The sequence below is a fragment of the Bipolaris maydis genome (genome assembly GCF_028858645.1).
Source record: "Bipolaris maydis strain C4 unplaced genomic scaffold PSV08scaffold_9, whole genome shotgun sequence".
In the NCBI taxonomy this organism is placed as follows: Eukaryota; Fungi; Ascomycota; class Dothideomycetes; order Pleosporales; family Pleosporaceae; genus Bipolaris; species Bipolaris maydis.
Window position 1 is genome coordinate 1612394 of NW_027093865.1, and position 19743 is coordinate 1632136.

At 50.6% G+C, this 19743-nt stretch overlaps 8 protein-coding genes across 8 annotated transcripts; 5 read left to right on the forward strand and 3 right to left on the reverse strand.

Annotated features, from left to right (window-relative positions):
* Positions 1-155: 155 nt before the first annotated feature.
* PSV08DRAFT_182516 (uncharacterized protein) lies at positions 156-1379 on the reverse strand (the record flags this gene model as incomplete). Its single annotated transcript, XM_014228634.1, has 1 exon — positions 156-1379. One exon carries the CDS (start codon positions 1377-1379, stop codon positions 156-158), a length of 1224 nt encoding a protein of 407 aa, XP_014084109.1.
* A 941-nt stretch (positions 1380-2320) lies between these two features.
* PSV08DRAFT_410702 (Alpha/Beta hydrolase protein) lies at positions 2321-5345 on the forward strand (the record flags this gene model as incomplete). Its single annotated transcript, XM_014228636.2, has 4 exons — positions 2321-2861; positions 3429-3621; positions 3672-4070; positions 4134-5345. 4 exons carry the CDS (start codon positions 2321-2323, stop codon positions 5320-5322), a joined length of 2322 nt encoding a protein of 773 aa, XP_014084111.2. The 3' UTR covers positions 5323-5345.
* A 205-nt stretch (positions 5346-5550) lies between these two features.
* On the reverse strand, positions 5551-6545 carry PSV08DRAFT_410704 (Extradiol ring-cleavage dioxygenase, class III enzyme, subunit B; the record flags this gene model as incomplete). Its single annotated transcript, XM_014228637.2, has 1 exon — positions 5551-6545. One exon carries the CDS (start codon positions 6543-6545, stop codon positions 5682-5684), a length of 864 nt encoding a protein of 287 aa, XP_014084112.1. The 3' UTR covers positions 5551-5681.
* A 676-nt stretch (positions 6546-7221) lies between these two features.
* On the forward strand, positions 7222-10448 carry PSV08DRAFT_225947 (uncharacterized protein; the record flags this gene model as incomplete). Its single annotated transcript, XM_014228638.1, has 4 exons — positions 7222-7360; positions 7671-7725; positions 7801-8769; positions 8833-10448. The coding sequence occupies 4 exons, from the start codon at positions 7222-7224 to the stop codon at positions 10364-10366; spliced, it is 2697 nt and encodes an 898-aa protein (XP_014084113.1). The 3' UTR covers positions 10367-10448.
* A 1279-nt stretch (positions 10449-11727) lies between these two features.
* On the forward strand, positions 11728-13592 carry PSV08DRAFT_225949 (major facilitator superfamily domain-containing protein; the record flags this gene model as incomplete). The annotated part of the gene is made up of 5 exons (XM_014228640.2): positions 11728-11809; positions 11868-12373; positions 12432-12845; positions 12911-13021; positions 13088-13592. 5 exons carry the CDS (start codon positions 11728-11730, stop codon positions 13568-13570), a joined length of 1596 nt encoding a protein of 531 aa, XP_014084115.1. The 3' UTR covers positions 13571-13592.
* A 132-nt stretch (positions 13593-13724) lies between these two features.
* PSV08DRAFT_363512 (Aldehyde/histidinol dehydrogenase) lies at positions 13725-15562 on the reverse strand. Its single transcript, XM_014228641.2, has 2 exons — positions 15073-15562; positions 13725-15014 (listed from the first exon to the last, which is right to left on the reverse strand). The coding sequence occupies exons 1-2, from the start codon at positions 15490-15492 to the stop codon at positions 13917-13919; spliced, it is 1518 nt and encodes a 505-aa protein (XP_014084116.2). The 5' UTR covers positions 15493-15562; the 3' UTR covers positions 13725-13916.
* A 208-nt stretch (positions 15563-15770) lies between these two features.
* On the forward strand, positions 15771-16646 carry PSV08DRAFT_48869 (uncharacterized protein). Its single transcript, XM_014228642.2, has 2 exons — positions 15771-16204; positions 16371-16646. Exons 1-2 carry the CDS (start codon positions 15911-15913, stop codon positions 16443-16445), a joined length of 369 nt encoding a protein of 122 aa, XP_014084117.1. The 5' UTR covers positions 15771-15910; the 3' UTR covers positions 16446-16646.
* A 488-nt stretch (positions 16647-17134) lies between these two features.
* On the forward strand, positions 17135-19420 carry PSV08DRAFT_410707 (uncharacterized protein; the record flags this gene model as incomplete). Its single annotated transcript, XM_014228643.1, has 2 exons — positions 17135-18155; positions 18267-19420. The coding sequence occupies 2 exons, from the start codon at positions 17135-17137 to the stop codon at positions 19418-19420; spliced, it is 2175 nt and encodes a 724-aa protein (XP_014084118.1).
* Positions 19421-19743: the final 323 nt, after the last annotated feature.

Below are 19743 nucleotides of genomic sequence, written 5' to 3' on the forward strand. Positions count from 1 at the left end.
GTAGGATGCAGGAATATGCTATTTTTTCGGGAAGTTAAACTGCAGAAAGACTAGTTAAGTAGCTGACTGCACAGACCTTGGGGTATAAGCCCTGCCTGATACTTGTTGGAGTTGACGAAATCAAGAAAGATTTACGTTCAGCACTCCATATGTCCTCATATCTGTCGAGCAGGCTTTACAGTACCAACGCAGGCCCCGAATCCAACTCCCGCGCTTCCATCCCCAACTACACCAATATACCTTACTTCGTCTCCATCTTCAAGGAAGCGTAGCTCAGTTCCATCGCTCAGCTTACTTGGAGCCTTGCCATTTTTTGTAAGCTCAAGCAAGCATCCATGCTCATGCTTCTTCTCGCCTGATACTGTCCCGCTAGCAACCAAGTCTCCCGACCGAAGTCCACACCCGCCAATAGTATGATGTGCCAGCATGTGCCTGAACGTCCAATACATGGTCTCAAACCCGACTTTGCACGTTGTCGTTTGAACTCCATTGCGTACGATCTGCCCTTCCAGTTGGATGTTATAGTTTGCGCTTTTGGGGTCGTCCATGAAAGGGGCGACGGATTCCATGCGCTCTGGGGCAGGTACTTCGAAAGGCTTCAGGGCTTCTAGCGTTATGATCCAGGGTGTGATGGAAGTCATGAAGTTCTTTCCGTTGAATGGTCCTAACGGGTTCATTTCGAGACCTTGGATATCTCTGGCGCTCCAGTCATTTAGCAAAACAAGTCCAAAGATGTGCTCATCCGCATCTTTTGCGTTGAGAATGCTGCCTGGCGCTACAGGCTTGCCAATCACGGCCGCAACTTCCATTTCGTAATCCAGACTTCGGGATGGACCGAAGATGATTTTCTTTTCGGGGACGGTATAGTCCTCGATGAATTGGCCCAAGGGCCTCGTGACTGGAGCGCCAGAAAGGTTGATAGAGGAACACCGGCCTGCGTAGCCTACGGGATACTTTTTGAAAGCGGGTGGGTATGATCGAACCCCCATTACGGCTTCTCCCGCGTTGAGAACATGAGTTGCAGATGCACTGTAATCTGTAAAGTCGCCGATGTGTACAGGTAGGTGAAGGGTCACATTGTTGATGTGTTCCGAGAAATCTTTATAGATGTTGTTCTTGTAGGCTTCTTGAATCGCGGTTCTGACTTTTGAATGTATGTCTTTGTCTAGGGCGGCAAAGGAGTTTAGGGTGGATTGGCGGAGGATGGAGGATAGTGGTGCTTGAATTGCTTTGAGAGTATCGTGTTCAGCAAGCTCGGCAAGAAAAATGACTTCGTCCCCAATGCGCGTGACGCATTGTGGAGTTGTTCGCTTTGACGAACTTGCAACTCCGTAGGGGATGTTGTTGATGCCAAAATGTGAGGCGTAGCTGTCTGCCATTGTGGTTGTAAAGGTTTAGATATTGAAGCTGGTTTAATTATTATGAGACTCTGAAAAGCATGAAATGTTTGTCGTACAATTAAAGATTAGTAGCTTGCGATTACAAAATCCTACCGAGGTTGGGTATCATGACTGATGTTCATGGATGTGTGGGGTTGTAGCTCGATGTTTCGGATGTCATTCCCCCACATCGGACCTGTCCCGCTACGTACTATAGATTTGTAATCGGAACCCGACAAGACCGGAAGACTGAATTCAGTATTGGTTGCAGATACCAGATACTCACACTGTCTTACTACGACACAGCAACGCTTTGTAGGCTTTTCCAGGAACAGAGCTGTGTATGTGCGATCCACTCAAAGCGGTTGAGGTGCTTCTGTCATGTAATCATCTTTACTTCAATTAGTCCACAATACAAGATGCCTGCATCCCCATCATTTGAAGCTAACAGAACAGGTACAATCGCCATGCTCGATCTTACACAAGGAGTGGCTATCTGGCGTAGAGGTTGCTTCATGCCTCTTATCGATACGTAGTAGCAGAATTGGGCACCCGTCCTCAGTCCCCGAGGTGCACCCGTGAACCCCTCTTACGCATTACCCTAAGAGTCAAAATCGTACCATGCCTGTTCCCTACGCGGCTAATGTGAACCTCCAATTTAAGTAATACCTAGATGCACTAAGTGTGAAGCAAGCCCCACCTAGAATGCGTCTGCCATGTCTCGGTAGATGTAGGTGGCATATTCATTCGTAAATGCGCCCTCCACATCGGAAGGCAGCAGACGAGTCTTTCGATGACACTTTCTCACGTCCTTTTTTTGTTACAGTCTATCAGTACTCAATTTCTCGGGAAATATTTCTTTACCAGCAAAAACTTCTTCACAAAAAATACCTCTTCAGTCTTACATACCATCTTATTGCGTCCTGCCACTTTCTAGAAACATGGCTACTCAAAACGTTACCCCAAACGACCTCCCCAAGATCAATCGCTTCATCACAACCCACGACCCAGCTACAAAGCAAGCAGTCTTCTCTAGTGCCATACCCGATGAGCATAAAGTCGATCCCATCCCAGGAGCAGACTTCCGACTGGGATACGTCACAAAAGGATTTCCTGTCGACCTAAACAACGATGCGGACCTACAAGTCTACAAACCATATCTAGAAAGTTCCCCCGGTCTCGTTGTTTCAGGAGGAACTGTCCTCCGCTTCGTAGATGTAGCGCCAGGCCACCTGTCACCAATGCACCGCACTGTATCGCTAGACTACGGTGTCGTGTTGGAGGGCGAGTTCGAGCTGGTGCTGGATTCTGGAGAGACAAGACACATGAAGAGAGGAGATGTTGCGATCCAGAGAGGCACAATGCATGCGTGGAGGAATCTGAGTTCAACATCTTGGGGACGGATGATGTATGTGCTTCAGGAGTGCAAGCCTGTTGAAGTCAATGGAGAGGTTCTGAAGGAAGATTATGGAACGATGCAGGGTGTGCCGAAGTCGTCATAGTCTACTTGAGGGGAAGTTGCATAATTGGTTTTTGTAAATATCAGTCAAAATATCTTTCTCATCAATAAGACTTGTGGTGAATAGAAAATGATTTCGATATCATCACATCCTAGATAATATCGCGATTGAATCAAGTTTCTGGGCATCCAGTAAATGCGTGTCGAACTTTTGAATACAATCGTGATTTCGTCCCAAAGGGAAACCTGCCACGCTATTTCCCGCATGATCACCGAATACGGATAGAGGCAAGCATCCAGAGACCTACTGCAAGAGTCTACATTTCAATCATCTTGTTTCACCGCGAGGATTGGGGTACGGAAATTGCCCCGGCTACTAGCGGGGCATTCGCGACGCTACGCAAGTACGTAGTAGTACACTCCCCCACATTCCGATACTGCCCCTCTATGCACTGCACTTCGAACAGCGGCACGCTGCCCGCACCGGCATTCGCAACGCGTCACGAGGGGTCCTTAATATACAAAATGTCTGGAACATTGGCGTTCTTCACACTCCATCACCACCTACACAATGTCTGAACAACTGGAAGTCAAGGACGCGCACCGCATCGACGAGTCGTCGTTTCCCTACATTTTTGAAGAGAATGCTGCAGTGCCGCTGAAAACATCCTCCAAGGGCATTATTCGTTGCAATGTTTACCGTCCCAAGTCGACCAAGGAAGGCACCAAGCTTCCTGTGCTGGTGACTTATGGACCATACGGAAAAGATATTCCCTACAAAGAGTACGTAGGGTGAAGCCTGATTCTTGTTCGCAGCGACTGACGCCACGTAGCTTCCACGGAAAATCATTCTCGGAAGTCAATCCTGAGCACCATTCTGATCATTCAGCATGGGAAACACCAGATCCTGGTTTCTGGACCAAGCATGACTACATCGTTGTGCGCGCCGATGAGCGTGGCCTTGGTCAGTCGCCAGGCTTCCTAGACACAATGTCGAGAGGAACTAGCGAGGCTTTCTATGATGTCGTCGAATGGGCAGCTGAACAGCCTTGGTCGTCTGGAAAAGTTGGTTTACTGGGTATAAGCTACTATGCTGGATCGCAATGGCGTGTAGCAGCACGCAGGCCCAAAGGCTTGGCTGCGATAATACCGTGGGAAGGTATGAGTGATTATTACCGAGACAGATGCCGCCATGGAGGCATCTTGAGTAACAAGTTCATCGAATTTTGGTGGTAAGTCTAACACGGCCTCTCTACAAGAAAAAAAAATAGTTGATGCTAATTCAATTTTTTCAGGAACCGTCAAGTCATCACGAATCAATATGGTCGCCCAGGTCGCGCAGAACGAAACTGGGGACCGGACACAGTCGACGGAAACTTATCTGATGAAGTGCGCGCAAAGAATCGACAAGATCAGACTATTGATACTGCCAAGTACAAGTTTCGCGACGAGCTATACTACGCAAGCAAAGAGTACGATATGAGCGACATTGAAGTCCCACTTCTATCGGTTGGCAATTGGGGAGGCATTCTGCTTCATCTCCGCGGTAATGTCGAAGGTTATGTTCACGCCGGGTCTGAGTTCAAATACCTACGAATGATCACTGGAAGACATGACTTGCCTTTCTACTACAAGGAAGAAGTCGAGATACAACGAAGCTTCCTCGATGCTTTCCTAAAAGGCGACGATCGTGTTGGCTGGTCAGTAAAGGGCAAGCTGCCTCCAGTTGACATGGTCCTCCGCAAGGGCGATGTAGGCTTCGACGACGCCGAGAAAGAAAAGGCATATCAACGACGAACCGAAAACGAATGGCCCATTGCACGAACCCGTTACACAAACTTCTACCTTACCCCCTCCCAAACCCTAACTCAAGTCCAACCCATCGTCACCCGCCCGCAAAAGCTCTCCTACGAAGCTCTCGGCACGCTCGACAACCCCAAGCTCCTGCAATTCACCACGGCTCCCTTTGAAGAAGAAACCGAAATAACCGGGCACATTGTCGCACACCTCAACGTCTCGCTCTCCCCACACGCCACGGGCGCCACACCTACGGACATTGACCTCTTCCTCACCCTCCGCTACATCTCGCCCTCAGGCAAAGAAGTGCACTACACGGGCACAGCCGGCGACCCCATCCCCCTCGCCAAAGGCTGGCTTCGCGTCAGCCTCCGCAAAACCAACCCTTCGCACCCCAAGCACCGCCCTTACCTCCCCTGGCGCGACTACTTCAGCACAGACGTGCAACCCGTTGTCCCTGGTGACGTGTACGCTGTGGACGTGGAGGTGTGGCCGACCAACGTGATTGTGGAGAAGGGCGGTAAGATTGTGTTTGAGGTTGCGAGCGGGGATACCCAGGGTAGTGGCATTTTCCAGCATACGCATCCGGAAGATCGGAGTGAGGAGCGGTTTGGCGGGTGGAATCATGTCCATTTTTCGGAGAAGGCGCTGAATTATGTTACGTTGCCTATTGTACCGCCGAAGTAAGGGTGGGGTGATATAGTATGTATGGTTTTTTATGTAGAGAATATAAATGTTTGGAAATAGAGCATACTGTGTGGCGCATATGTTTGTGATTGATTGTTATGATGATTGTTGCAAGAATGAGACCGGCATGCTGTTAGCGTAGGTGTGGTAGTGTTGTGACTACAGTGTTTTTTGGCTTCTCGGTGTATGCTCCATAAGTAGTTTGTGTGAGATGTGAGCAACATGGATGGAATTCATCTCATTATTCGTTGATTATCTCAATGTCATGGCACAGTTGAAAATACAGTTGATTCAAGAAGACGTGTATATTGAACAGGAAACGAAAAAAAAAGCCATCGTGGGTATCATTACAAAACCCTCTAAGTCCACTTGCCAATTGTAAACTGGCTATTGCACATGTTTACCAACTCCCAGTCCTCAGCACCAAGCACACACTCATCCGTGTCCCTCTTACTTCCGTCAACCACGCCGGCGACAAAGCATGCAGCCATGTAATGGTCATCAGTAGCATGTGCATCTCTGAACATGGGATGCTTCATCAGCCTTGTAATTCCTCGTGTCAGACTACCCTTCTTGACACCCTTTCTGCAGCACCGAATAAACACATCCTCGACGCACTGACGGAACTCGAGCATAGGAGCCTCTGGGGGATATGGCTGGGCAAAGTTGTCCGAATAGCGGAGCATTTGGCCCCAGTGGTTTCGGTAGAGGTTGTGGACTGCGCCTCCGGTGCCGATGATGATGTATCCCTCGTCGCGGAACTTGGATAGGATGTTGCCGACACGGGCATGGAGATGCGGGTCGAATCGCGAGTTCATACTGATGAGAGTCGTGGGCGGGCATTTTTCAGGGAACATGCGGATAAGGATGAGATAGGTGTCGTGGATCCAGTCAAACGACTCGTTTGGGCGAGCATCAATGCCCTTTTCCCTTAGGGCGGCAATGCATTTTTTCCCACTTTCGAGGTCGGGGACAAGCTCGTAGTCCTTGTACTTGCGGGGGTGGACGTAGGCAACGGGCGACTTTGCGGGCTTGGGGTTCATGGCCACGTCGATGCGGTTTACGCCGCGAGCGTCCCAATGGGCGCCCATCATGATGACACCTTTGAAGCCGTGCGAGAGGGCTTCGTCGCCACAAGCTTTCCAGTAGTCGGCGGATTTGGACTCCTCGCCGAGCATCATGGTGGAGCCATGGGAGAAGAAATGGACTGGTGGGACGGGCATGGCTGCGCAGGTCGTGTGTATGTTTGCAGCGAAGATGAGTAGCAATGCGCGTACTGTGGTCGCCGCGATCTTGGATGTCGCTTGATAGAGACTACAGAAATGCCGTTGGACGTGCGGGTACTGTGGAGGCTTTACTTGTCCTGGTCTGGTGCTCCATGTGAGGGCGGATGGGACCCCATGGCGAACGTCGGGATGTGGGGGAGGGCATGTGCAGAGCCCGGACAAGCCGCGTCTTATTACACGCAGCAGTAAGCCGACCCGAGCCTGGCATTAGACATTACGTGGGCTCTCCAGCAACCAGCAAGACCAGAAGAAGAGCCGGGCCATTCTTTGCGACAGACATGTTGAGAAGGGTGGGGAGTGGTGGGCCTATTGTGGGCACAGAAGTGACGGGGAATCGAACGGAGACCAGGAGCACAAACGAGGGCCATGTCCGTCCCTGCGTTTGAGGGCACACCGGTCGCCGCTTCCACAAACAGGGGGCGGCGGTAGTGGCGGCGACAGATCAACCGAAGCTGGGATGTAGGCCCGCCCCGTCTCGGCATGCGGGCAAATGCACGCACACGACGCGACGACTCCTCCGCACTCTCCCCACAAATCAGCTTATCTCCCTCCACTTCCCACCTCCCGATGCCGTCCCTCGTCAATCTCGCCCGATAGCAACAAGTATGCGACGATGCAAGTCAGCACGGCGCAACAAACCAGTCTGCCTGCTCAGGCCGAGCTCGATGCCGAGCAGGCGCGCCTGTTCCAGTGCAGCACTTGCAAGCGCTCCTTTACCAGAGCAGACCACCTCACCCGACACGTGAGAGCGCGTAAGTTTTGTCCCTACTACTACTACTAGTCCCTGTGGTTGAGCGAGACATGTGGGACGCGCTCGCGACCGACGTCCTCGGTGCTCCGCGCATTTCTGGCGTCCACTTTGAAGGCTTTACTGCCCGTGCCTGCTACGAGGCTTGTTCTGCATAGTCGGCCGGCGTCTTCTTGCTCTGCACCTACCTCAAAGGTAGTCGCCCTTTCTTGTTCAAACACCAACAAGATGGCCGTGTTCCTACATACGACGAGCCTGGCTTTGGACACACACACACATCACCGAACCCTGGTAAACTGACCCCGCTTCGACAGACACAAAGTCCAAGCCGTACATTTGCCCCGTCTGCTCCAAGGGCTTTGCCAGAATGTGAGTGCTTTGTGAAGATGTTTTGGTGGCATATCATCACAACCGTCGCCATGAGACTCGTCTAACATGTTGCAGAGACTTGCTCAAACGACATGTAGCAAACCACGGCACAGAACCCGCCAACAAGCGACAGAGGCGTGAAATTTCTCGCGACGCAAGAGTGGTCCAGGCCTGCGAAGCCTGTTCCCAGAGCCATCTCCGATGTGAAGATGAGAAGCCATGCAGTCGGTGCAAAAAGAAGAAGATACCCTGCAAGGTACCCGAGTCACTTGCTACAGATGAAAATGAAAGTCACGAAATCGATGCTGTACATGCCGCTCAAGACCTTCTCGATTTGTCGAATGGCTTTGATTACCCCTCATCGCTGCCTGACCACAACGGGAATGCCAATCCTTTGGTGTCTGCAACCTCACAGACACCAGAGCCATTCCACGACTCCCAACATCTGTCCATGGTGGATTCCAATAGCACCAAAACCGACTCTGCTGGTTGCAGAGGCTTGGACGCGAGCACATCAGTCATGAACCCCATGCAGCCCCCGCCCAACACCGACAATGGCCTGGTTCCCATGAACCATAATTTTGAAGATCAAGACCCTACATCAGCAATGTCCTTTTTTGATACATCCATCCCACCCTTTGATAATACACCGACCCAGAATCCGTTTCTACCAGATTACTTCAGAAACATGCCCCCGTTTGAATCCTTTCTCTCTGGCCACGCTACTCCACGCGGTATATTGGATCTGAGCTTTGACATCGATGTCGGTCTTACTGATCTCGATCTTGGTCTGCTTGATCAGTACAACTTCCAGGCCCCTTTTGCTGCCGACACACCGTCTACTGATGCTCAAGGTACTGAGCATTCTCACCCAGAGACTGACACCGCACCAGGGAGAGCAGAAGCTTTCAAGCAGAGTATATGGCGTTACCTTCCTCAGAGCTCTCGGAACGCTAGTGCAGAGCAAGTAAATCTGGCCTTTTCGGATGCCGAGAGAGATAGCAGGCGCGCCCACATTGCACAACGCCGGGTAGTGACGGAAAAGTAAGGCAAAAGCCTGCTCATGCAATAATTTTGTAGCTGACATCATCTGACCTTTGTCTACAGACTTCCTCGTGTAAGCCGTGACCGCTTGATGGCCTTGGTCTTGGGAACATGCACTCCGGAGAACGTCAAGAAAATTGCGTCGGCTTTCCCCAGCGTAGAATTGCTAGATGGGCTGATCCAGTACTTCCTCACCTCGCCGTCACTTGACGCCCTCACGTGGTTTCACCTTCCAACCTTCTCCCCCTCGAAACTGAATCCAGAATTGCTTGCGAGTATAGCATCCGCTGGAGCTGCCACCATTCCTGACTCCTCATTGCGAAAGCTCGGATATGCTTTGCACGAAGCTTCCAGGATGGGTCAGTCTAGGTCTTTTGAAGAGGACAACACAGCAATCAGAGATCTCCAACATCTCCAGACCTTCTTTCTGCAGCTGAGAGTGGGCATGTGGAGTGGTATTAGCCGAAAAATGGAGATCGCAGAAAGTTTTGCCCAGCCGCTGGTAACAATGCTTCGGCGAGGCGCCCGCTTCCGCCGGTCGACATGGAAGGAGATCCGCCCGGAGCTAGATGAGCAAGGATCTGCGTTGGAAGCCAAATGGCTCAGCTGGGTCCATCAAGAATCATTCCTTCGCTTGGTCTACCGTGCTTTCGAATTTGATAGGCAATCCTCCATGGCATTACTCAAGCCGCCACTAGTATCTTATGCCGAGATGCAACTTCCGTTACCGAGCTCCAACGCTCTTTGGCAGGCTAAATCAGCAACAAGCTGGAAAGCAGCCTACTTGAATCTGCCACCATCGACGGTAAATAAGCCGTCAGCCATGGAATGCTTTCTCAATCTAGGACACCTCTCGCACCATGATCATGCTAGCCTTACGTACCTATACATGATATGGGGCACGATTTGGGAATACCGCCAGATGTGCACAGTGACATCTCGGTCACAGGCCGCGTCGAACAACAGCCTCATACTATCTTCGCGCTACCAAGATCTTACCAAGCAGCTCGAGGATTTTAGACTCAGCTGCCCACCCATGAACAAGAGTGTTGAGATGACTCTAGAAATCATGCTGATTCACCTCAATGCACCTTTGGATGACATTCAGCTTTTTGCAGGTATCGAGGGACAGGAAGAGGCACGCATTGCATACGTTGGCCTACGAGAGTGGACCAAGACTCCTTCAGCACGTCAAGCGCTCTGGCACGCTGGTCAGGTTTTACGCGCCGCTGAAGTGTTGCCCAAGGCTTTGTTGAACAATTTCAACGCCATTGCCGTCTACCATGCCGGGCTGATCCTGTGGTGCTATGGATTCCTCAAGCGATCGGTTGCGCCAGAATCAACACAAATGGATACCACGGTCGTTCTAAACGGAGACGATTCTCTGAGCGCTCGTAAATTCATCACATTGGATCGGGGTATACCATCGATACGAACATATGGTTCGCATAGCCCAACCCAGCTAAATGATGTCTGCGGGGTCATGGACGGCCTGATACATCTCCTCAGGGCACGTCACGATGCCTCAGAACCGTGCCCACCACTTGTGGGGAACTTGGTGCAGCTCTTGGAAGGTCTGCGTTCGGCAATCAAATAATCGCCACAACAATATACACCCACGCATGAAGTCTAGCACTTATGTAAAGTATAATTTTTTAGGTGCTGGCCACTGCTCGTTGAAAATAATGCCTTACTTTTTCAGCAATATGCCCTCTTATCTGTGGATACGCACAATTTGACATGCATGTTCTTTGGTCTTACAGGTGGCTTTATCCCAATGCGGTAAAATGCACACGCAACACGGGGTTCATCCTATCGGTCCGAACGCCAAGCTGCTATACTCTTCCATTAAGTGGCAATGACTACGGAAGTCGCTCCCAAAAATTCTCGCCAGACTGGAGCTCGGTTAGAAGTGGGTGCTAATAGGGGTGCCCGTAATATCACCGTAGTACTACTAAGTCCTTACCTAGTTAGGATTACGGTATAAATTAAAGTTTCGTCATTACTTCTGTATAATTTGTAGTTATATCTAGCTTTAAACTTAGCGTTATATAATCTATTATCTATATAACTACTGTAAATCCTCTTTACTTAGTAGTTAACGGCGTTACTATAACTAAAACTTATAGTAAGAGGGCGTTAGTAAAACGTATAATATTATTATTAATTCTACCTATAATAGGGGAAAGAATAGGGAATTTAAAGTAATAATAACTACGCGCGTTAGGATATCTATATTTAGGGCTATTCTTACATTATAATACTAGAAAACACTAGTATATTTACTATCTATAGCTTTATTAAAGTTAGCTAAAAAGATAGATTAGCGCTAAGAATATATCTATTAGGGAAGGCTCCTAGCGGAGCCGAGCACGCAGCTACACGCGCCTACCACGCTGCCAAAAAGGCAGGCACAAGACAATAAAGCTCCGTTGTTGTCTACGTAGCTGATACTGAAGCTTACGTTTGGAGCGTACGGTCTCGCACTGTAACAATATCGGACTAATTATTAAAGCGCTAGTAAGAACTTGTAACCGAGCTCTTCCGGTCTGACGAGAATTGTTGGGAGCGACTTCCGTATTATTAATTGTAATAAGGCCTGGGCGGTCTGCACAAAGCGATATCCCCGCATTGCCAAGCTGCTTGAAGAATAGTGACTGCATACAGACTCCCGTCCCCCACATTCCGAGTAACTCCGGGATTTTGATCAGACTGGGGTAAACCCCATGTCGACTCGTCCAATGGCTGGTCATGAAACATGCTGTGACCCTTGTTCGTCCAGTCCTGCAGGCTAGACACACACACGGATGAGGATGGGAGGTGAGTCTTGTAGCATGGTGTGGTCTATTTAGATTGAGACGCTTCTCGTGTCCGTAATCCAGTGACTTTTGCGGAGCGTTTTTTTTTTTTTTTTTTTTTTGCTTTCCATTCTGATCAGTACGTACTCATCAGCCCGCAATGACATCCTTCAGCGCGGCGTTTAAGCTTTCCAAAGAGGAGGTGCGCAATGCCAGGCCCCCTGGAACTGCAACACTGGTTGGTAAGACGCGACAACAGACTTTCGGGGTTGTCAGAGCTGACGACTTTTACCTCATCAGAACATCTCGAATGGACAGCATCACAGACGAATAAAGATGAGATTCGTCTGGTACCCCAGCCAACGTCAGACCCAGCAGACCCGCTGAATCTGCCCAAATGGCGGAAGCTTGTGATGCTCGCAGTCATGTCTATGCACCCTTTTGTGGTGAACTTCACTTCGGCGTCCATCTCCAGTGCTTTCCCGGTATATGCGTCAACACCAGTGTTTGGTCTCCCTCCAAAACGTTTTTCAGAACTGACATACCTCGTTGCGGTCAATGTTCTCATGTTGGGGGCGGCTAACCTGTGGTGGGTGCCCTTGGCCAACACCTTTGGGCGTCGCCCAGTGACTCTGGCTAGCCTGTTGTTGCTAGTCTTCTCGAGCATGTGGGGAGGATTAGCGACAAGCTTCAATAGTCTTCTCGTTGCACGTATATTCATGGGCATTGGCGGAGCACCTGCCGACGCGGTTAGTCCGGATGTGGTTGGCGAGATTTTCTTTGTTCATCAGCGTGGACGTGCTATGGTATGTAATTGTGACAGAGACTCTCAGCGTACCAGAATGCTAACAACGCTATTTGTAGGCCATCTACACTTCCTTCCTAACCTTGGGATCTCTTGTCGGCGGTGCTTGCGGTGGATACATTGTTGCGTCCATGGGTCTTGACTGGCTACACTGGATAAATGTTGTCCTTTCAGCCATCAACTTCGTTCTCTGCCTTGTATTCCAAGCCGAGACTTTGTACGAGCGCCCACAGTCTTCATACACATCCGACGACGACGTTTTGAACAAAGCCACTGTAGATACCAAGGAGAGTGTTGCCGTTGCTGACTCCGTGGCACCATCCGCGTACCCTTCTTACTCATACCTCCGTTCCCTAAAACTCATCACATATCAGCCAGGCATCGGTGCGAAATTATTGGCTCCTTATAAGGTCCTTCGACTACCTGGAGTGTGGCTGATTTCAGCCTGGTATGCGGGACTCGTCGGACTGATTGTGAGTGAAGACTATATTGAAAGATTCAAACAAAAAAAAAATAGACACCACTAACTCGAATGTAGGTAACTTTGTCAACGGTAGCTCCTCAAATTGTCGCCCAACCCCCATATCTCTGGGGCAAGGGCGTTGGACTGATCAACATTGGCGGCATCATTGGGGCTATCCTAGGTTGTGTAAGTCTTTTGAACCTCAGTAACCTTTCTACTCTGGACATTCACTAATTCCCCTGGGTATTTCAGATATACACCTACCTTGTCGCTGATTTTGCAACCAAACGACTCGCAAAGAAGGACCTGCACGGCTTCTCTGAACCAGAATCCCGTCTCGTCACCGCTCTCCCCGCCCTCTTCACTGCCACCATCGGCTCACTCATCTTCGGCTTCGTAGCGCAGAACCCCTCGTCGACGGGCTGGGTGGGTCTGCAGTTTGGAATCGGCCTCGTCGCTTTCGGCCTCATGCAAGCGCCATCGGTGGGCTTTAACTATATCATTGAAGCATATGGCACCCTTGCTGGTGACTGCTTCGTCGCTATCACCTCGGCACGTGCAGTGATTAGCTTTGCCTGGACCTTCTTCGTCGGCGAGTGGGTCACGCACGATGGTCCGGCAGAGCCGTTTGGCATTTTTGCTATGCTCATGGGCATCTTCGGCTTGCTTACTATTCCCATGCTTATCTGGGGTAAGAGGCTGCGCATTTGGACGGCGAAGTGGGTTCCTCATTGAGAGCTGGTTTAGGCTTCTTACGCCAGTCAGATGTTTAATATGGGTTTGTACGATTCACGTTGTATGTATGCACGTATATAAGCAGGCTGATTGGCTGGTCTCATATGATCCATGACGATGTCCGTGTACATTAGGAAGAATATAGAGAGCAAGAAAAATGCTTTGATTTTACTTTGGATCTCGGTGCGATACAAGGTGATGAACTGACTTGGTTAGTAACGCACGTAGCAACTCACCCTTTCCTTTTCACCTGGGTAAACACAAGGAAATCGATTGATACATCTACAAATCGTATCCACCCCCACTCATTCATACCCTCAATCGAAGAAAGACGAAAAAAAGACATTTAAATAAACGCAAACTTCCTCAGCCCAGCCCTAACCCCAAAAAACAACGACGCCCCAATACATGTGAGGAGCGGAATACCGTAAATTCCCAAGCCAACAAGGATGCCCTGCTCAAAATATCCAATTGCAATCGACTCCTTGCGCTTGGCCTCCTTGATCTCCTGCGTCGCCTTGCTCAACATATCACTTGCCGCCTTCCCTCCTTCCTTGCCACCCAGCACCTTGAACAGCACCTTCTGATTCGACGGCAGCGTCACATAAGCGGGCGCAAGGCGCAAAAAATGCTCAATTGTATATCTCTTGTCGACGTCGAGACCCGCCTGGCTTGACGGCGCAGCAGGACCCAGCAGCAGCGAAAACGGCACACCATTTGCAAACGACACGGCCGCTGGCACGAATTGAGAGAGGTACTTTGCCGTTGAGTTTGTGCCGAAGTGGTAGCTTGCCAGCAGGGATTCCTGCGGGGCGAGATCTTGCTCTACGAGGCTGATTGCGTGTTCGAGCGATGTTATGGGCGACACTGCGAGAATGGGTTGTGTGAATTTTGGAGGCAGTGAAGCTAGATTTGCGAGTTCGACAATGGCGCCGTTGTCGCCTTGGGATATGGTTGTCAAGTCCCAGGCTTTTGACGAGGATAGCGTGGAGAAGGCGCTGGAGATGCGCGACGACGAGGATTTTTGATTGCTGGCGTTATTGGAGGGGGAGACGCCGTTGGCGAGAGAGCCGGAACCAGCGAGGTAGCGGAAGGAGAGTTGCAGGACGTGTTCGAGGAACTCTTTTTTGATGTATTCGTTTACAAGGATTATGTCGGGGGCGTAGGGAGATGTGCCGCCGAAGGCGAAGCGGGCGGTGACGAGGTGTGAGGCCGCAGTGGCAAGGTCCGCGGTGCGGTCTACTATTGCGATTACTTTGCCCTGAGGGGAGATGTGCTGCGAGTATGTTGGTTGGGCGACTTGCGTCTCTTGGAGAACTTGGAGGCAGGTTGAGAGGGAGTCGGCGGGTGGTGAGGATGAGATGATGAGGAAGGTGTCGGATTCGAGGGCTTCGGTAAGGAGTTTGCGGAGGAGAGAGGGGAGAGTACGGAGGTTGTTTTCAAGCTGTTTTTGTCGTTAATTGTGAATTGATGGGGGGGGAGGATCTAAGAGTGATGCTTACCTTGAGCGCTACACAGGTACCTGCTGCAACAGCTGCGCTCAAAGGCGACAGGACAGAAAAGAAAGGCGTATGGCTTTTTTGAGGCTCAATATATGCAACACCCCACGGTACTCTCCTATCACTGGCATCTTTGCCATTTGTGATACGGTACTCCGCTTCCAGCTCTTTTGTGGTATTAATGGAGGCATAGTGCTCTTTGACTAGGTCGAGGACGATTGCAACCTCTGTAGTTGCTTCCTCGTCTGATACATGTGTGTCCTGCTTGATAGCGTTTCTGATAGCATCACTGCTATTACGCAGCGCATCATGTAGCGACTTGAGCTGCTTCTGTCTAAAAAAGGCGTTGTGGCAGCGTGTTGTAAGGGCCGTGGCCTGGAGGATCTCCAGCGCGGCTTCGGGGGTAATTGGCGACGACGACATAATGAGACTGCAAAAACCGAACAGAAGAAAAGAATCACAACAGAACTTTCAAGGACTGGAGGAAAGCAGCAATCTCTTCTACTACTATGTAAGCGCGACAAGACATCCCCGGTCCACGTCGGTACAATCTCCCACCCAACCCGACGGCAATGCAATGGGACGACAACTTACAAGGACCGAAGTGCGCACATCCATGCTCCCTCCCCCACATTCCGAACCCCATCGCCCCACCACATTCTCCCCCTCCGTCTCGCCCGCGTCTTCCCAGCGCCGGAACACGAGCATGTGGTAATGCCGACATCTACGCCTCTCACCCGTGTCTTTCGCTGAACAAACAACCACACGCCGTCTCTCCCTACCAATTTCCACTTTCATTTTTTTTTCCCTCTCTCACCATCCCGCAGGAAACATAACCACAATGTCCGTAACAACCACCGAAAACCCAACACACTACACCCTCGCCACCACCCTGGCAGACTACGATCTCCACCACACCACAGAAGGCGGTCACGATGCTAGTCTAAACGCGCATCCTAATCCCGTAGCCGCAAATGCGCAGCAGAATCCAAGTCATTGGCCCACGCAGCATCGTCGTGTTCCTGCGTACCGGCCCGTGAATACGCAGCTGGATCAGAGTGAGAGGAGGGTGTATATGAATGGGTTTGAGCAGACGTTTGTGGGCGTCATGTTTACGGGTGTGTTTTTGGAGTCGGTAAGCAATTTTGCTGTGTTTTTTTTTTCTTTTCTTTTATTTGTTGTGGAAGGGCAAGGGGAGGGAGGGAAAGGGGGGGAAGGATGGTTGGTGCCGTTTTGGGAGAAACACACACACACACACACACACAGAGAGAGAGAGAGGTGGCTAACAAGGAGATTAATAGACCATATCAAAGATTTGGAGGAATTCGCTGGGGCGCGTGTGGAATGTTGGGTATAAACTTGGTGGAGAGTGGTGAGGGGGGTTTTTTTTTGAATGGCTTTTGGGAGATTCAGGGAGTTTGAGGGGTCTCGATTTATTTAGTTCTGTTGGAAATCAGGGCAATGCACGTGTGTGTGTGTGTGTGAGAGAGAGAGAGAGAGATAAGAGACTTGTCGTTGAGAAAGTGATGCGCATTGTACATTTCCTCGTCATCACACTTGAGATAGAAAACAAGCAATCTACTCCATCTGGCGAGCTGCTTAGTGATGACCCCAACTAACCTACTACAGCTTTCCCCTCGATGCAGTGAATGCATTCCGTGCTGACCTGCATTTTCCCAAATGCAATCCAATCTCACGGTGTGCCACAAAAGATACACCATTTAAACAGCCGACGTTCTCTCATCCATTCGGACACGAGATCCAACATATCCTAAAGCGGAAGAATGCCAAAAACATGTGTTCATGCGCTCATTTGCAGAGGAGCCTAATTCCGGGAAGTGGAGGGGAGGAAGGGGGGGGGGGGAGGATCTATTTCCACGAACCGAACCTTGGTGTGACCATGATGTGGCTAACAGCAAAAAGCGGGAATTAAGACCAATTTTCGCTGGCCTTTATTCCGATCCTTTGTATTAATTCTTATTTCACTAACTACCATACTTTCAGTGCTAGTTACTGCCGCTTCGTTGTCTTCTTTTCGTCCAGTGTATCTTTGCGCCCCCTAACTATGGACTTCGCAAACGGGACCTCCACAAATGGTGTCAATGGTGTCAACGGACACGACGACGCCTCCCAGCGACCTCTCAATATCACAGTATGTGGAGCAGGCATCGGCGGTCTGAGTGCAGCAATCTTCCTCCGACAACGAGGCCACACGGTGACTGTAGTCGAAGCCTCGGGCTTCGCCAACGAACTCGGCGCTGCCGTACATCTCGCCCCCAACGCTAATGGCCTTCTACGACGTATAGGCCTGATTCCCGAAGCGCAAGGCGCGGTCATGTGCAAGCAGATGACGCAGTTGCTTCCCAACGGCCGGGAACTCTTCAATGTAAACCTTGAAGAAAGCGCAGGACGGTGGCAGCACCCCTGGCAACTCGCCCACCGCGTGAGTCTGCACAGCGAACTGAGGCGAATCGCTACCAGCGAAGAAGGACCAGGCAAGCCAGCCGTGCTCAAGCTCCGCTCCAAAGTTGTCGATGTGGACCCCAAAGAAGGCACTGTTGTGCTGGAGAGCGGCGAAAGAATCCAAGGCGACCTCATCGTCGGCGCAGACGGCGTCCATTCCAAAACCCGCCTACGCATTCCAGGCGCAGAAAACATCAAGACCTTTGGTAGTGGCAAGAGCGCATTCCGCTTCCTCTTCCCCCGCCAAAAAGCCTTAGCCGACCCGGATACGCGCAAGTTTGCCGACAAAGAAGGCCATCTGGTCATGATCTTTGCTCGCGATAGGCGAGTAGTCGTGTACCCAACGTCTGACAATACGCTTCTGAATTTCGTGTGCATACATCCTACGTCTGAGAGCCAGATTGATGCGCAAGGGCCTGGGAACAGCGATTGGCAGAAGAAGGGAAATCTGGACAAGATGCTCGAGGTGTACAAGGATTTTGAGCCGGCGGTGCTCAAGCTGCTGGCTATGGCGGATGAAGAGACACTCAAGGTGTGGGAGTTGCTGGATATGGAGCAGTTGCCTACTTGGACAGAAGGGAAGTTGGTCTTGATAGGTGATGCCGCTCATCCTTTTACTCCGCGTAAGTTCAATTTATCATTCACAAACACCCTCCCCCTCCCCCTCTCTTTTATGAAGAATGAAAAAAGTAAAACGAACAGAAACTAACACGATTTTTTTTGACAATAATCAGACCAAGGCCAAGGCGCAGGCCAAGCAATCGAAGACGCGGCCTCCCTCGCCGTCATGCTTCCCCTAGGTGTCCCCCTCTCTTCCATTCCCTCCCGGCTCAAACTGTACGAGCGCTGCCGCTACGACCGCGCGAGCAAAATCCAAGAATACTCACGTGTCGCGGGCCACGACCTAGGCACGGGTCCACACCTCGACGTATCAAGATTCACAGACTACAATTTTGGCCACGACGAATGGCACTATTCGAGCCAGATGCTGCGGAAGTGGGAGTGGGAGAATAACAAAAGTCTACTGTGGCGAATGCCGACGGTGTTTGGGCCTATGCCGGGTCCGCGCCAGGACTTTTATGGGAGGCAGAGGGATGGCACTGCGGCGACGTTTTCAACGGCGAGTGTCAAGGTGAGGACGAGTAGGACCGTGTTGGAGAACTTGCTGCCGCAGACTGGCAAGTTCAAGTTTGCTATTGAGGATACGACGGCGTATGCTACCTTTGCAGTTACGCAGCTGGGAAATCTCGAGTGGTTGGGCGGACGAGGGTACAGTCACTTTGGGCTGTATGTGCATGGTGTTGAGTATGTCAAGGAGGATGGGGAGACGGTCGTGGGCACGTATTTGCCCGTGCTGTTTGAGAACCTTGCGGATCCGATTTTGAGTGGGAGGGAGGAACTTGGGTTTCCCAAGGTATTTGCTGATCTCGAGGTGAGCAGGGCCGACGACAAGTGCGTGTTGGACGCGAGTTGGATGTCGTCGAAATTCTGCTCCATGAAGCTCTCCGGGTTACAACCAGCAGGTACTGCAAACGGTGAGGCTCCGGCTGTCCAGTCAGCACCTCCTAGAGACGATGGCCTGCTATTTCATAAATACATACCCGCTACTGCGAGTGCGGGTAGCAAGCAGCGCGGACAGGCAGATGTCGAGTACACTGCATTCCTGCCTGGCGATGAGGACAGCAAGACGGTGGAGAAAAAGATTGAGCAGACGCTTACTGCCTCGACGGCCGAGATTGCGTTTGACGCACTTGACTGGAAGGCACTACCCACACTACACCACATTGTCGAGAGGTTACAGGAGATACCCGTGTACGGAGTTGTCGAGGCAAAGATTGTGCAAGGAACTGGGGTAAGCGATGTGAGGTCAGCCCAGAAGCTTGCCTAGAACCTGGATACACACGTCCATACATGTACTGTTAGTTTTTCTCGGTAGTTACTCCTGGTACCTTTGTTCGTCCCCATCATCACATGTTACATCACCAATGTCCTTCAGTTTGTACTGCCTTTCATTCTCTCATCTACCAAACGATTGACAATATTTACTACTACATGCTTGTCCTCAGAAAGCCAAGTGTATAAATGGGGAGGGGTATTACCAAGGTTCCATCTATCAAATGCCATCCCAAAAAAACACCATACGACCATGACGATGCAAGAAAAAAAAATGTACATATGAAATTTGTAAACAAAAGGAAAAGAAAAGGGCAG